A 16,894-nucleotide genomic window follows, 5' to 3' on the forward strand; every position below is an offset into this window, starting at 1 on the left:
CCACCCCAGACTCCATATGACTCGTGCCTCTGGTCTGGGTGCCTTCTCTGGCTGGGTGGCTGTCCCAACAAGGACACTGTGGTCAGACCCATGTCTGGAGAGTGACAATCTGGGGGACACTCAGGCAGCCAGAGAAAAGGGTCCAAAAGCAATCAAATGCTATACTCAACAGCACCGAGACACTTCCCCACTCCCAGTTACAGCAAGGCAGCTTCCAGAACCCAGAGAAGGCAGCCCACTCCCATGGCTGTGTCTCCCAGGTTCCAGACCTGATAGGTCTGCAGTCATGCTGGCATGACCCTGGGCAAGCCCAGTTGCAAACCTCTTCTGGCCCAGTCCCCACCCCACCACCAGGGGGAGCACGACTCACGTTGATCATAGCATTCGACGTGATGCGGAAGAGGGTGGCCCGCTCGTTCACCACCTTCAGTTTCTCGCTGCTGTCCGATGGGATCTTCAGGCTGTCCAGCTCATTCAGGGAGCGCTGGAGTGCGGCGCCATGCTTGGCAATGAGGTCATTGCACGTGCTGAGGTCATCTAACTTCAAGGAGAGGTTCTTAAGAGTGTGGTGGAGCTCGCTCTTGTCAGCTGGGGAAGCAGGCTCTTCGTCGTCGTCCCCAGAGTCATCTGTGAAGAGGAAGGAGAGTTGCTGGGACTTGAAGGCATAGGTTGAGGGGCAGAGAGCCTGCCTGGCAAGCCTGAGGCTCTGAGTTCAAATCCTGGTACTGCCAAGAAAGAATTGAAGTGATTTGTTTCCAACCAGTGTGGTATGCAATGGCCCTGCCTGGATGTGGAGAGTAGCCACTTGAAATGGTGAGTTCTATTCATGGTATAGCAGTGTGCCCCTGCCTAGCCCTGGCTGGCGCAGGCCCAGTTGAGTCGATGGGAGGAGACATAAGGCAGAATGACAGAGCTTGGACTGGGCCTCCTTGTCTGTAGGGAAGTCACAGCCTGTAGGCAAAGGAGGGTGGAACTGGGTAGCGAGGTGAAGGATTTCTCAGTGGGCACAGACACCCCAAGAAGAGAGCCAGGGCTCCTTCTCCTGACCTTGCAGGCCTATGTAGACTGACTGACCTCTTCCTGGTCAAACCCACTCAATATCTGGCCTCTACTCCCTTCCCACAACCCCATCAACTAATCCTGTTATGGGCACACAGATACTTGAGTGTGTCATTGCTTAGGGACTTGCCCATTGGGTCCCCACAGCCTAGAACTTGCCCTCAATGTCTCAGCCCATTCACCCACGTGAGGCCCAGGGGCAATGCCAGCCCTGTCTTCTGAGTCTGCCTGCAACACGCTCAGGCCTAGTTATGTCCTTTATCTCCCTCCAGCCAGCCTACACCCATACAGAACCTGGTGTTGTATGTACAGACAATGGATGGGGGCTGGGGACTAACGAAGTAGCTGACATTCTGAGAGGGAGCATCATGCCCAGGCTGCCCAGGTTGCTGGCCCAGGCTCTCCCTTCCCCATTCTCTACTTCTAGCTCTCACACTGTGGCCCAGGTATCCTTGGTGCTCCCTATCCTGCCAGCCCAGCCTGGGTTCCCGGGGCAGAGAACACGGGGGGCGGGGGGCCTCTGCAGGCAGGTGGCCTGGCCTAGCTGCTGCTTTAGTGCTAGGGGCCTGTCAGTCCTGGAGCCCTGTGTTTGCCAAGGGGTTTCTGAAATGCCTCATTTCAGAAAAAGAAAATCTCCAAGACTTAAAAAAATTTTTTAGATGAACAAAATCTGTAACCCAAGATATAAAATTAAAAGATGGAAGAAAAAAAAAAGAATACATATTTTGAGAGAACAGATTTCTTCCCATGGCAAGCAAGGTGCGTGGGGGTGGGACGCAGCTGATTTTCGGTTCCCAGTGTCCCTGAGCGCATGGCAGGCCATGGCAGGGCTGGGTCAGCCAGCTGTGTGGGCACCGAGGGAGGGGGAGCCGTGTGTGTGTGTGTGTGGGTGTGTGTGAACTGCACACTGTGTCTCTGCTGGCTACAGAGGCCTTGGACCAGCACCCAGGCTAAGGGCAGAGAACCTCCCTCTGAGCCAGCCCATCGGCAGCTCCAGAGTGCCCAGTATCTGGAGAACACATGCTGGGCCACCGTTTTCACTGATTGGAGCTCTGAGTTTCCCAGTGGAGGCTTGGACAGGGGCCCTTCCTCCCTTCCTGAGGAGGAAGGAGACAAGCAGGCTCCAAGGATTGGCACTGAATTGCCCAGGGCCATCAGGCAAGGGGATTCTGGAACAGCTTGGTCTGTCTGGCATCAGAACTTAGATTCTGATCATCTTTATAAATGATGGCCATGTATTCTCTCCCTAGTGTAACAACCCGACTGAGCAGCCAATAACCAGACATAATGGCCACCAACTGGACATCAAGAGGGCCCTGCAAGGACATGCTTGATTGCAGATGACCCGCAATATGATCCCCAGTCCTCTGAGCAAAGCAGAGGGAGGATGACATACAAAACCCCAGACAAGGATGATAAGACTTAAGAGTCACTCTGGACCTGTGGAGGAAGTGGCCTCTTTGGTTCCCTAACTCAGAGCTCAGGTGGCCTGGGTCACTTCTTCCTGAGGAGGAGCTGGGCTTTGTTCCTGATCTTAGAGTTAGCTTATTCTCTGGGTTTCTCCTTTGCTAATAACTGGTGCCCCAGCTGGGTGCTGGTGGCTCAAACCTGTAACCCTAGCTACTAACAAGGCTGATATTTGAAAGATCATGGGTCTAAGCCAATCTGGGTAGGAAAGTCTGTGAAACTCTTATCTCCAAGTAACCAGCAAAAAGCTGGAAGTGTAACTGTGGCTCAAGTGGTAGAGCATTAGCTTGGAGAAAGGAAAAAAAAGCTCAGGGACAGTGTCAAGACCCTGAGTTCAAGTCCCAGGACTGGCATCAAAACAAACAAACAAATGTAGAAAACATCATCTGGTCCTGCTGTCTCTGTTGAGAGCAACCAGGGGCATTTGCAGATCGCTCTGGCCTTCTAAGAAGGAAGTCATTCTAAGGGAGGAGAGCCAGCCAGCCAGGGGCACACGTCCTGTTACAGAGGTGATAGCCAGAGCACCTAGAATTCCAGCATGGCTGCAAGCTCCTTCCCCCTCCTCTACCACCGCCTTCTCCCATCCTGTCACAGTTACTGTCAAGCCCAAGCAAGGCAGCAAGAGATATCCCGGTGAATCCTGAGCTATCAGTGACCCTCGTTCACGACTGTCCAAGTCAACCCTGAGAGTGCAGTCCAGGCCATGAACAGGACATGTCAGGTCAGGTCTGGTCCATCTAGGTCCAAGCCTTTGTTTTCAGATGCATAAACCGAGACCCCGGATCAAGCAGAAGGGTTGAGCAGAGGGCAGGGACCAAAGTAACAATCACCAATCTCCAGCTGGAGCCCCTAGCCGAATAGAAAAGACTAGTCTTTGAAGGCTAGATCCTCTGACATCCCGCAGGCTTCCCTGGCAGGAGAGAAGAGGACACACAGCTTGGCCACTGCTCCTATCAGAGCCGCCCTGTGGTGGGTTGCTGGCCTTTGATCACCTGCTGTGCCAAAACAGGGAGCCCACAGAGGTTGCCAGCACTGTGAGGGCCCAGGTCTGTAGCAGCAAAGGACGCTGGACAGAGGTGCCCTGTCTCACTTTCCTTCTCTGCAGAGGAAGGCAGGGGTGAGCAGGTGCTGGGCAGCAGCTCAGAGGAGGGGCCAGGCACCTGCTCTCCACCTGGGGGGGGGGGTCTTTGGCCTATCCTTCCTGTCCAGTTTCATGCCTGGTTGGCCTGAGGCATTAAACTTCCAAGAAGGGAAAGAGAGCAGGGTGCCAGTGACTCATGCCTTAATCCTAGCTTACTTAGGAGGCTGAGATCTGAGGCTCACGATTCAAAGCCAGCTGAAGCAGGAAAGTCTGTGAGACTCATCAACAGTTAACCACCAAAAATCTGGAAAGTGGAGCTATGAATCAGGTGGTAGAGTGCCAACCTTGAACACAAAAGCCCAGTACCCAGGCCCTCAGTTCAAGCCCCAAGACTGGCATTAAAATAGAAGGAAGGAAGGAGGTAGAGGTCCTGGTCTTCCCTACTAGGCAAAGGAAGCTTCAGCCCTTTCCAAGACCAATGACTCCTCCCCGATGGTAGGGAGTTGGGCCTGCACCCCACTGTGCTTTCCCCTTTATATGGTATTCCTGAACCGACCCCACCAAAGTGACAAAGACACCAGGCTGTAGAGTGCTGAGAGAACAAGGGATTTGTCTCTGAGCCAGTCACAGAGCCTGGAAATGAGGCTCCTCTCTTGGATGGTAGAGCAAATGACTATGAAAGACACCTTCCCACCTATTCAACATGAAAACACCAATTCCTAAGATACCTATCACCTTTAACCAGTCACATGGGAGAATGAATTTTTTTTGTTAAAAGAGAATCAATTAGCTAGGTGTGGTGGTGCATGGCTGTAATGGCAGCTACTTAAGAAGATCAGGAGAATCACAATTCGAAGCCAGCCCAAAAAGTTAATGAGATTGGAAGAGGCAAGGGAAGGGGTGGACCTTGTCCAAAAAGAAATGTACTGTACTTGATTTATGTACTGGTAAGCCCTCTGAACGTCACCTTTATAACAACAATAACAAATTTTTTTAAAAAGCTAATGAGATTTTTCTCAACCAACAAGCTGGGTTGGGTGGTATATGCCTGTGATCCCAGTTACCCAGAAGGATTGTGATCCAAGGCCCTGAGTTCTGAGGTTTGACAAAAAGAAGAAAAGAAAAAAAAGAAGATAAATCCAGAAAACCAAGGCAGTGGTCACAACTTCTCTGTCATCTTGGTGGGGCCAATAAAGGGTGGCGTCCTTGTCCATGGGAATGGGAGTTCCCAATGTTTAGTGGCTGTCCCCCACCCCAAATGTATGCCTTGTCCTGGAACTTCAGGACTTGACTTACTTGGAGGCATGGATGCAGATTTGTTGGGGGCTGTCAGCACGGTTTGTTTTGACACACTTCCCAGGGGATGGTCCTTGGAGGCCCTAGAGCTGATCCTGGGACCCCTTTGTGGACAGACACCACTTAACTCTCAAGTCTCTCAGGCGCCCCTAAACGCCGGACACACATACCACCCTAGTTGGCCTTCTACAGGGAGAAAACGGCCTGCGGCAGGGTTGCAGCCAAGTGTTTCTGCATCCAGGCCCTCATGATCTGGGCTCAGCATCCCAATTCTTACTGGGTCCTGGGGGCATGTTAAGTATCCAGTGTATGACCAGCACAGTGCTGACTTCCCATACCCACCAGTGCGTTAGGGCTCACCAAACCCTCTGCCTCTCACCCAGCTCAGCACTGAAACTCCCTTAAACCGACTTCACATTAGAGACCAACACCAGAGAGAGCCCCCTGTTCTCTGTGACACCCCCTTCCTCCTCAGCATCTTTCTTAGCAGGATCTGGTTTAGGAGCCCCTGGGCATCTCCACCAGGTTCAGGACCCTCTTTCTCCAAGTCTCTTAGGAAAGACGGGTTGCCATGGCAACTGTGGTGCCAGGTGGGCTATTTTTAGAAGTGGAGCTTTCTTTCATCTTTGAAGAAAAATGAATTGAGGGGAAGCCCTATTTGGGAAAGGAGTGGGGGAGGAGAGGGGAAAACTCAGGGAAATTAAGAAACGAAAAGGAAGGGAGGTGACATGCAGAGGTCCTGTGGCCACCCTTGTGTGCTTCTTGTTTCATTGCAGGGAGCCCTGTCTACCAGCTCCTCGGGGGTCACGGTCCAAGATGACCTGTGAGGACCCCTCCTCTCACACAGTACATGAGAGCCACGTGGGCGGGGCTTCAGCTCCTACCTCCCACTGCGCCCACTCCCAGAGCTGAGCTGGGAGAGTCTGGGGGGGAGGGGAGCCCCAGCAGGGTCCTGAGCACACGCCAATGCTGGGATTTCCTTCCTCCTCCTCTCTGCCCAAGGCTTAAGATGCGTCATGTCAGACTGAGCAGTGCCGGAAGCCCTGGGGCTCCCTCCCCCAGCCCCTGTGTGGCTTCCAAACACTTCAAAAGAGCATGGGGAAAAGGTCCCTCACTTACTGGTCTCTGCATGACCCTGGGGAAGGCCTTGTCCTGCACCCCATCACTGCCCCCCACAACCACAGCAGGGGAACCTGAAACTATGCACTCTGGGGCTCCCCTGAGCTGGCTGCAGGGCTAAAGAGAACGGCCCCTTCCTGCCAAATGGACTAAGTGTAGGGCCTAAGCCACCCTGGGTAGCTTCGTGGCCCTCTCCCCAGCTGGGCTCTCATCAAAAGGCTACAAAGCCCCCTCCATCCTGGGCTCTACAGAGTGACACATCTGTCCTGGGCTCTTTCCCAGCCAGGCTGTGCACATGCCCCATGCCTTGAAGACACAATCCCAGTGGGGGGATGGTTTTAAGCAAGAACTGCAGAAAACAACCAATTCTGATCTGTATCATTTGCGTCTTGGGCACTCCACGATTACAGCTTCGGTGGCTTGTATTTATATCTCAGGTTTGGTAGGCAGCCCAAGCTCCATCACGGAATCCAACCGGCAGGATGAGGCTAACAGACAGAGACCGGCCTTGAGGTGGGAGTGGGGCGGGCATGGCCAGGGGCTTCAGCGCATCTGAGAATCAACAGCCCATTTGCTCAGTGGCTGCCTCCTCTGCACACCCATACGTCACCCCATTCCAGGTATCATGGATAGAATTCCACAAGTGACTCCCAGAAGTGGCCAGGGTGGCCTGGGTCTTGTTGTGCCCAAGACCCAAGGCCTCTTTCTAAGTGTTGCCTTTGGGATGGTTGTGGGATCATCGCAGAGAGCCCGTGGCACCTGCCACCCCTGTGCTCTTGGAGGCCCCACCTGCACCTAGGCTACAACCACAGAAGCTCCGCCCACTCAAGCAGTGAGAGGTGGAGCTTGGGAGACCAATGACAGAATGGAGGCAGGGCTCTGGAAGCATGGGGCAGAGTCAGAGATGACATCACCTGGGGGTGGAGCCCTGAGAGGGTAGGATGTGGAAAGGAAAGAGCAGCAAACTCAGGCCAGCACAGCTTGAGCAGCCAGCCAGCCAGTGGGGTGGAGGCTCCCGCAGCATAGGGAGCCACTTAGAGCTCCAGAGAGCAGGGACAAGACCCTCGGAGGCACTGGCCCACTCTTCCTTTCTTTTAGGTCCAAAATTGGGACTTGAATTTGGCACCTGACCCTTTCCTCATTGGCTAGTGCTCTACCAACTGAGCTATGCTTCCAGCCCGTGGCCCACCCTTCTGACTGGGGGAACTTGGAAGGATAACAGGTCTGCCTTCCCTGTAGGCCTGAGGATGTTTGCAAAGGACAAAAGGATCTGAGAGGCTTGGCCCTGTCACTGGAAGCTGAGTCACAACCTAATCGGATGGAAAATCAGATGATGATAAATAATGAAGGTTAGAAGGGAAACACCAGCCAGGCTCTTGGTGAGCTCTTAATCCTTCTCTGTGGGCCCATCCTTCTCCTTTGCCCAATGACCACACAGTATGCTGAGCGTGTCCGAGAAACTACTGGGGTCACATCTGGGCCTCTGCACGGGGAGATTTCCTCACCAAGGGACAGCTAGAACCAGGGACAGGTGGAGCCTGAGGCCAGAGCTCTGGGTTCTTCCAGACAGAGGTCATTCCACCACACTGCAGGGCTAAAAACCTCATCTGATGAATGTGAATCCTGAGTCTCAGTGTGGTGGCTCACATCTGTAATCCCAGATACTTAGGAGGCAGAGATCAGGAAGATTGTGGATCATTGCCAGCCTGGGCAAAAAGTTAGCGAGACCCTGCCTAAAAACAGCTAAAGCAGAAAGGGTCGGAGGAATGGCCCAAGTGGTAGAACATCTGGCCAGCAAGTTCAAGGCCCTGAATTCAAATTCCAGTATCTCTCCTCCCAAAAGCACTAATTGTGAAAGCTGGTATCTATAGACACCAGATACTGAGACTTTATCTTTGCAGGGCCAGGGGAAGTTCCCCACTGGGCTAGATAGAGACCAGGAATCACAAATCCCAGAGATAAAAAAAGAAGTGTTTCCCCCATTACTGGAAGAAACTGAAGAGTATATGGTTAAAGCCATGGGCAAAAAAAACCCCACAAAAGGCTGAAAAATAGCATGCTCACAGACCTATGATGTCTCAGTGTTCCATAGAAGGCCAAGACCTGGAGTTGCACGCTTGGCCGTCCTTGGCTGTCTTCAGGATGACGCTGGCTCTGGGCGGCTGGGCCCACCTCCAGGGAAATAAACACAGGCAGAGATGCAGCGCAAAAATAGAGGCGCGGACTCCATTTATGGCATCTGCTGTGACATGGAAGGCGACCTGCCACGCACAGCCTCCTCCTCCTGGGGCAGAGCGCCCCACCCACCTACAGCCTCTACCCCGAGGTTTCCAGGAGCCTCCTGGAAGGGATGCAGGTGTCTTAGTGCTGTGGAGAGTTGACCCTTTCCAGGTCACCCAGGCTCCCTTCCTATAGCTGTCCACTGGGTACAGCATGGGCAGCTGCAGCCGGGAGGGGCCCTGTGGCAGGGGCACTTGAGAAGCTGACACAGCTTGGTCTCCTGGGGTGGTCTCAGTGGAGCTGGGTGCTGGTCCTCACCTGGGTGATGCGTGTAGAGCTGAGGCATACGGCTCCCTCCCCTTCCTCTGCCCTGCTGGGTGGAGATCTCTGCCCTGCCTGTGGCCCAGCACTGGGGGCACTTCCCCAGGGACCAGCCTCTCTGGGTGTACCAGGCAGGCGCCGGCCTCCACTGTCTCCACCATCTCTGCCCATCTTTCTGCCTGTTCACCTGCCTGCTCTACAATCTAATGAGAAACTACCTGCCAACTTGGAGGTGGGGAGGGCATCTGTACTTTGATTTTTATTCATTTATGGTGCCAGTACTAAGGCCAACTCAGAGCCTCAGAGGCTGGGTGCTGTCCCTTAGCTTTGTTTTTTTTTTTTTTTCTTCTCAAGGCTGGCGCTCTACCACTTGTATTGCTGGGGCACAGGCCGATGCATCCAGCCTCCCTTGGCTGAGATGGAGACTCCAAGACTTTTCTGCCTGGGCCTAGACTAAAACCAGCATGATCCTCCCAATCTCAGCCTTCCACATAGGATGACAGGTGCATGCCACGTGTCTAGCTATGGGTTGAGAAAATCTCATAAACTTTTCTGCCTGGGTTGGCCTCGAACCAGAATCCTCCTATTCTTGGCCTCCCAAGTAGCTAGAATTACAGGTGTGAGCCGCTGGCTTCCAGTGTGGTTGCTGTTTACAACTATTAGTCCAGAAGGCTTTGCCCAGTCTTCTGAGTTGGCTGTCTAGGAGCAGCTACCCACCTTCCTTCGGGTTATGGGCTGTGGCCTTTCCACCCTGGCCAGACTCAGACTGCAGCTTCCTCAGAACCTCTGACCCTACCCATGGGTGAGGCAGACAGGCTGGATGGAGGCACCTGGATTCAGCCCCACCCTGATGAGAGAAGAGTCCCTTCATGGGCAATGAGAAGGCCCCTTTCCACATGAGCATTTCATTGGGTGTACCATCCATCCCTGTCTCAAAGCCAAAGCAAGTGGGACTCAAATCTAAAACAAGCATCCGGTGAGCCTCTGCCCCGTCTCCAATGGCACTGGTGCAGTTACAGGTCACTGGAAATGACTAGTTTACATTTTCCTGGCCTGCACACATCTGAGGTGCACACCATCACACTCAAGAGTTTTCCACCAGTGGCTGCGGCCAAACATCAGTGATGGGGGGGGGGGCAAATGCTGGCAGGGAAGGAGCCATGGGGCCCTAACAGGGCAGCTGCTGCGCAGATCCACAGATGTCCACCCAGAAGGCACTGGGAGAGCCAGCTGGAAGAACACTTGGTCCAGCACATGAGGAGCTGGACGATGTGGCTGCGGGTGCGAGCAGTCAGGATGCTGGTGCTGTGGGGTAGGACAGGAGTTGGGCTGTGGGGCCTTCCTGTGGGCCACCCCTGTCTCTTGAACCAATCAAGGAGTCGAAAGCAAAATGAAAACTGGATGTGGTGATGCACACCTATAATTCCAGCTACTCAGGAGTCAGAGGTTGGAGGCTGGACCCAGGTAAAATCACAAAGACACTATATAGATGACAGACTGAAAACAACAACAACAACAACAAAAAGGGCTGTGGGTGTGGCTCAAGTGGTAGAATAAGGGAGAATCTCACCATATCAGCCAGGTCCAGTGGCTCAAGCCTGTAATCCCACTTACTGAAGGATAGGGATTGGAGGAGTTGCATTTAAAGCCAGCCTTGGCATAAGATGTTTATAAGACTCCATCTCACTCAATGGCTGAGTATAAGTGTGTGCACTGTACTCACAGCTACAGGGGACACACAAATAGAAGGATGGCAACCTGGGGTGGCCTAAATCTAAAGTGAAACCCTTATCTTGAAAATAACCACCTTCCCAGGTGGCTCAGTGGTAGAATGCTTGCCTTGCATGCCAGAGGCCCTGGGTTCGATTCCTCAGCACCACATAAACAAAAAGAAAAAAGCCGGAAGTGACGCTGTGGCTCAAGTGGTAGAGCGCTAGCCTTGAGCTGAAGAGCTGAGGGACAGCGCCCAGGCCCAGAGTTCAGGCCCCACGACCGGACCCAAAAACAAACAAAAAAAACAATGAAAGTTGGGTGCTGGTAGCTCCCCCCTGTAATTCTAGCTACTTAGGAGGCTGAGATCTGAGGATCACAATGCAAAAGCCAGGTAGGGCCTAAAAGTCCCTTGAGACTCTATCTCCAATTAACTATTCAAAAACCAGAAGTAGAACTGTGGCTCAAAGTGGTAGAGCACTAGCCTTGAGCAGAAAAGCTGAAGGATAGGGCCCAAGCCCTGAGTTCAAGCCCCATAACTGACACAAAAAAAGAAAGAAAGGAAGGAGGAAGGAAGAAAGGAAGGAAGGAGGGATGGAAAATATAATGGTTCAAGTAGTAGAATACCTGCCTAGCAAGCGTAAGACCCTTAGCACCATGAAAACAAAAGTCTCACTCTACCAGATAAAGGGGGACAGAGCTGGCCCTGGCCTGAACGTCGGATGGCCCAAGTAAGAGCCCTTCTCCTCTGTTAGGCTGTTTTCTTTGCTATTTCTCAGCCCTGCAACCTCACACATTTTCATCATGTCTTAACTCTCAGCATTCATCTTTACCGTGGGTTCATGCCTGATAACCCTCTTCATCCATGGAGGAGCCATAAAACAGACCCATGCTCAGAGGATAAAAGCCAGAACGGGCTGCACAGAAAAGTGCCCCCAAGATCTGATGCTGAGAGGAGGCCCCGCCCCGCTGCACCTGCTGCCCCTGCCCGGGGGCTCTCAAGATCCAGCCAGCGACGGGGCTGGGGGTCGGGTGGGGACTCTTGTCCATTGAAAGGCTGGGCATCCTGTTCCCTGCCAGCCAGTCAGCTGGCTGATTCCCCAGTCAGCTCCCTCCTTCCCCCTGTGGCAGCCCTGCCAAAGCTGTGGAGGCGGGGCTGGGGACCAGGCTGGCTGAGGTCCCCTGAAGTCCGCAGAGAACCTGGGGAGGTTAGCATGCACAGGGAGCTTCTTTGGGCTCCTCCAAAGTCCCCTTTATTCCTGTTGTGCAACATTGGCTGTATCGCCAGGAACCTGCCGGGTGCCATGTTATTTGCAGGTGTCTGGGCATTGCTCTTGGGGGACGCTGGGGCGGGGTGGGCCACTCACCCTCACCTCAGGAACCAAAGCAGGGTGCATCACTGGTGCTTCCTACCTGGAGCTGACTGGGAGAAGGGGCCCAGGAGGCCGTGCCTGAGTCTGGAAGGCGTGAAGATTGTTGCAGTTCCCAGTACCAGTCCCAACTTCTGACTTCCATGTTCCTAAGTCAGTGGGGAGATCACTGGGTGAGCAGGTACTAGCTAAGCCAGACTCTCACTTTGTCTACCAACAGGGCAGTATGACTGAGCAAGGGCCATCCCTGCTCTGGGCCTCAGTGCTTGCTCTGAAAAAAGGAGGGAACCCCATTTGGGCTCTGGTGGCTCACACTTGTAAACCTAGATACTTGGGAGGCTGACATCAGGAGGATGGTAATTGGAGGCCAATCTGGGCAGCAAAGTTCATGAGACTCCATATCTCCACAGAGGGAAGCTGGGAGTATGCCTGTGTTCCTAGCAACTATAGGAAGCCTAAAGTAGGCAGACTGAGCAGGAAGCCAGACTGAATCCTAAAAACACTCAGGGCTGGAGGTGTGGCTCAACAGTATCACGCCAGCCTAGCAAGGGTGAGGTCCGGCCTTCAAATGCCAGTACTGGCAAAAGAGGAGAAGGAAGATGACCAATTTTCCTCAGGGGCATGGCCCAGCATATCCATCCCCAACTCCTCCTCTCCCCTACTCCTCCCGGAGGGAGGATTTCTGCAATCACCATGGGAAGGCAGGTGGCTTCCGACCTTGCCAGGGTGAAAAGCTAACCAAGCAGTTTTTTTGCAAAAGAGGAAAATCAATCTTAAAATAATGAGGCCCCAAGAAAAGCCTGTACTCAGGGCCCACGCTGCAGGCAGAGAGCATGGGCAGAAACAAAGGCCATGGGGAATTTAGCTGGCTCCTCTCCTGGTCATCACCCCAGCTCCCCCCCCAGTCTCCCCCACACCCTCAGACAGCCTGCTTCCTCTGCTACCTGGGGAGAGGACTAGAGCTCCCCGGGGGGCCAGGGAGCTCCGTTCTCTCGTTCTTGGCAGTTACATTTCTTACTATAAATAAACTGTTTTGTTATTTTCCCGAAGAAATCCGAAAGTAGAAATTCCAAGAGATGATAGTATTTGTCAGGAATGTAACGCTGGTTGGGCGCTGGTGGCTTACACCTGTCTTCTAGCTACTCAGGAGACTGAGATCTGGAGGATTGTGGTTCGAAGACAGCCCAGTCCTGGAGACTTGATTTCTGAAATAGCTAGCACAGCAGGGCTGGAGGTATGGCTCAAGTGGTAGAGCACCCGCAAAACAAGAAGCTGGGTGAACACAAGGCACTGAATGCAAACAAACCCCAATACTGCCAAAACAATAAATAATAATAATAATAACAATAATATGACAGCTGGATGTGGCAGTGTACACCTGTAATCCCAGCTCTCAGGAGGTAGAGGGAGGAGGATCAGGAATTCAAAGCCAGACTGGGCTATGACACCTTGTCTCAAAAAGTAAAATAAATAAATAAAAAGAAGCAAAAGTGACAAGTTGTTGCAAGGAATGAGGAGCCATTTTGAATTGCCCAGTCCTAGTTACTGGGAGCTATACCTGAACAGGACAGACTGACTCAGAGAACCTTCTAGGTGGTGATGTGGGGAAGTTGGACCAAGTGTCAGACCACCTGAAGTACGGGGAAGGCCTTATCTGAGCCCAGGTGCTTTCTCCCTGAGTCCCAGAGACCCCACCAGTCAGCAGCCCACTCCCTAAGTCCCCGGATGCTTCACAAAGCCCAGGCCATGGCTGGGCTCCGGGGGGCTGAACCTGCCCCTCTGTGCGGGGAGACCTGACGCATAGGTTACAGAACTGAGGAAGACATGTGGCTACACTTCATGACACTCTAACCTGAAACCCCACAGTCAGGCAGGCTTGAATTACAACACCCGTGGGTCCTCAGCCTGGGCGCCAGGTTTCCATTGGGACCCATCTCACACTGGCTCCCGGCAGCCTGGTGGGGCACCCCACAACCACGGCACCACTGAGAAAGTTCCAGCGTCCTTGCCCACGTCCCATCAGCCTTGGAGGGACAGGGACTATGGAGCATGGAGCGGAGGCTAGGAGGCCTTTTGAGGCCCATGCTGAGGCCCTGGAAAGGCCTTTTATGGACCACAGGGCCTTGAAACAGCTGTGGCCCACAAACAATTCCTTTCCTCATGGCAGGTCTCTAAGGCACAGAGCAGTAATGGCAGTGAAGCCACGTTCCTGCTGGCCACGGTCGCCTCACCACCCATGGAGCACTCTGCTAGACTCCACGAAGTCCCACCCACCCATGAGTTCTACTTCTGGCCTCCTTTAACATCAAGAATGCTGTTGCGCTGGGTGCTGGTGGCTCACACCTCTAATCTTAGCTACTCCAAGGTTGCAATTTGGAGTACTGTGCTTTGAAGCCAGAGCAGGCAGAAAAGTCCAAGAGACCCTCCTTCCAAATATAAACAGCAAAAAGCTGGATGGGAGGCGTGTCTCAAATGGTAGAGTACCACCCAAGCATGTGAGAGGCCTTGAGCTCAAGCCCCAGTCCTGGCAAAATAAGTAAGTAAACCCATAAATGTTGCTGTGGTTTCTGTATGGTTTCAATCTGCTCCCCAGAGGTTTCTGTGCTAGAGATTGTCCCCGTGTGGCTGTGTTCAGAGGCAGGGCAATCTTTCTTTAAAAAGTGTGTCCAAGGCCAAGCACTGATATAGTTCACACCTGTAATCCTAGCTACTCAGGAGGCTGAGATCTGAGGATTGGCGTTTGAAGCCCAGGCAGGAGGGTCTATGAGACTCCAATTAACTACCAAAAAAGCCAGAAATAGTATTGCAGCTCAAGTGGTAGAGTGTTAGCCTTGAGCAAAAAAGCTCAGGAATGCCAGGTCTTGGTGGCTCGTACCTATAATCCTAGCCACTCAGGAGGCTGAGACCTGAGGATCTTGGTTGGAAGCCAGCCTGGGCAGAAAACTCCATGAGACTTTTATCTCCAAAAAACTATTCAGAAAAGACAGGAAATGGTGCTCACAAAAGGCAGGAAATGGTGCTGTGGCTCAAGCCTTGAGCCAAAGAAGCTCAGGGACAGCACTCAGGCCCTGAGTTCAAGCTCAAAGACCAGCAACACACAGACACACACACACACACACACACATGCACGCATGCACACATGCATGCACCCATGTGCACGCACACACAAACCGTGGGTACAGAGGAAGGTGATTAGCTTACTGGAGGTACTGCCCTTGGAATGGGTTAATTCACTTCTCTTAGGATCCCGGTTGGTTCCCAAGAGATTGACTTGTTATCAAAAGAGTAAGCCAGGGCTGGGAAGGTGGCTCAGTGGTAGAGCGTTTGCCTTGCATGCATGAGCCCCTGGGTTCGATTCCTCAGCACCACATAAGCAAAAAAAAAAAAAAAAAAAAAAGAGTCCAAAAGAGTAAGCCAGATAGCTGAGTGTGGTGGCTCTCGCCTGTAATCCTAACTACTCAGGAGGCTGAGATCTGAGGATTGCAGTTCAAAGCCAGCCTGGGCAGGAAAGGCCGTGAAACTCTTATCTCCAGAAAAGTTGAACAAGGCCCTGAGTTCAAGTCCCAGTGCTAGCACACACATAAAAGAAAAGTACACTGGACCCCTGCCTGGAACACGGCCTCAGTGGTTCCTTCTTACCCTGGTGATGCTGTGCACAAGGTCCCCACCAGGGACGAGACAGCTGGGGCTGCTTGTTCCTGAACTTTCAGCCTTCTAAACAGTGAGGTAAATAAATCCAGCCTTGGGGTATGGGTATTTTGTTATAGCAACAGAAAATGGTCTAATATGGGTGGTGTCTGCCCATGGCTCAGAGCTTTGGCTCTAGGATTTGGCTACTGGGATCTGAAAAGGGATGTGCAGGGGAGGTAGCACATTGGAAGCCCAAAGCTAGACAGTATCCTTATGCTGCTGAAACGGGGGCAGGGGTGATGGTGCTGGAGGGGGATCCCAGGATTATATAGCCCATAGAAACGGTCTTGAAAAGTGAAGGGGAAAAGGGTAAGTAAAAGGAATTGTTGCTAGTTGACCTGCATGCTGAGAGATGCTAAAGTCAGTTCAGGCTGAAAGAAACTGATGGGGACAAAGGTCAGTAGAGGGCTGGAAAAGACAAGGACATGTGCTGTGAGCAAACATAAAAGATGCTGTTTTCTCCCTCAAGTTCACATGAAGAGAACTGGCTGTATAAAGCAGGACTCTTCAGTGCATGGCCCAGCCAGGCCATGTACAAAGGAAGACAGGACACCGGACAAAGGAGACAATGCAAATTCACTGTTGTAAGGTCCTCGTGGTTTTGATTGAAATGGGATATTATTTGGAGGAAGACTGAAATAAGTTAAAGATGCAGGATGTAGCAGAATGTTTTACTTGTAATCCCAGCTATTTGGGAGGTAGATTTCAGGAGGATCACAGTGTGAGGCAAAACAAAAAAAAATCCAGAGACTCCCCCCCCTTTCATAATTGATAGCTGGGCATGATGGTAAATGCCTGTCATCCCAGCTTGTTGGAGGCTTTGATCAGGAGAAACACAGTTTGAGAGTAGCCTGGGCAAAAAAAAAAAAAAGTTCAAAAGATGCCATCCCAATGGAAGAAGCTGAGGATAATAGCAAGTGCCTGTTATCTCAGCCACGTCTGGAAACATGAAATAGGAGGACTGCAGTGCAGGTGTTAGCCTGGGTAGGAATGGAGTATTACCAGTGTGAAAAAGAGCTGCAAACATAGCTCAGTGGCAGAACACCTGCCTTGCAAATGTGATGCCCGGAATTAAAAACCCACACCAGGAGTTAGTGGCTCACGTCTGTGATCCTAGCTGCTCAGGAAACTGAGGGCTGAAGTTCAAAGACAGCCCAGGCAGGAAAGTCTGTAAGACTTTTTTTTCTTGTTAGTCATGGGGCTTGTGTGCTATCACTGTGCTCTTCAGCTCAAGGCTAGCATTCTACCACTTGAGCCACAGTGCCACTACCAGTTTTCTGGGGGTTAATTGGAGATAAGAGTCTCATGAACTTTTCCTGCCCAGGCTGGCTTTGAACCATGACCTTCAGATCTCAGCCTCCTGAGTAGCTAGGATTACAGGTGTGAGCCACCAGCCCCTGGCCTGTGAGACTCTTATCTCCAATTAATCACCCAAAACACTGGAAGTGGAACTATGACTCAAGTGGTAGAGTGTAAGCCTTGAGCAAAAAGCTGAGGGACAGCACCCGGGCCCTGAGTGCAAGCCCCAGGACTGGCGTGCGTGCGCACACACACACACACA

The 16,894-nt window shown here is 52.4% G+C and overlaps 1 protein-coding gene across 3 annotated transcripts in view; it reads right to left on the bottom strand.

Moving 5' to 3' along the window:
• Osbp2 (oxysterol binding protein 2) overlaps positions 1–16,894 on the bottom strand; it is a 126,584-nt gene that overhangs the window by 22,661 nt on the left and 87,029 nt on the right. For all 3 annotated transcript variants that reach the window (XM_069994525.1, XM_069994524.1, XM_069994527.1), the window contains exon 3: positions 371–627. In XM_069994525.1, the coding sequence (XP_069850626.1) occupies positions 371–627 (257 nt within the window). The remainder of the gene's footprint in view (positions 1–370; positions 628–16,894) is intronic.

This window comes from Dipodomys merriami, unplaced genomic scaffold (genome assembly GCF_024711535.1).
Source record: "Dipodomys merriami isolate MVZ:Mamm:240054 unplaced genomic scaffold, mDipMer1.0.p SCAF_45, whole genome shotgun sequence".
Taxonomy (NCBI): Eukaryota; Metazoa; Chordata; class Mammalia; order Rodentia; family Heteromyidae; genus Dipodomys; species Dipodomys merriami.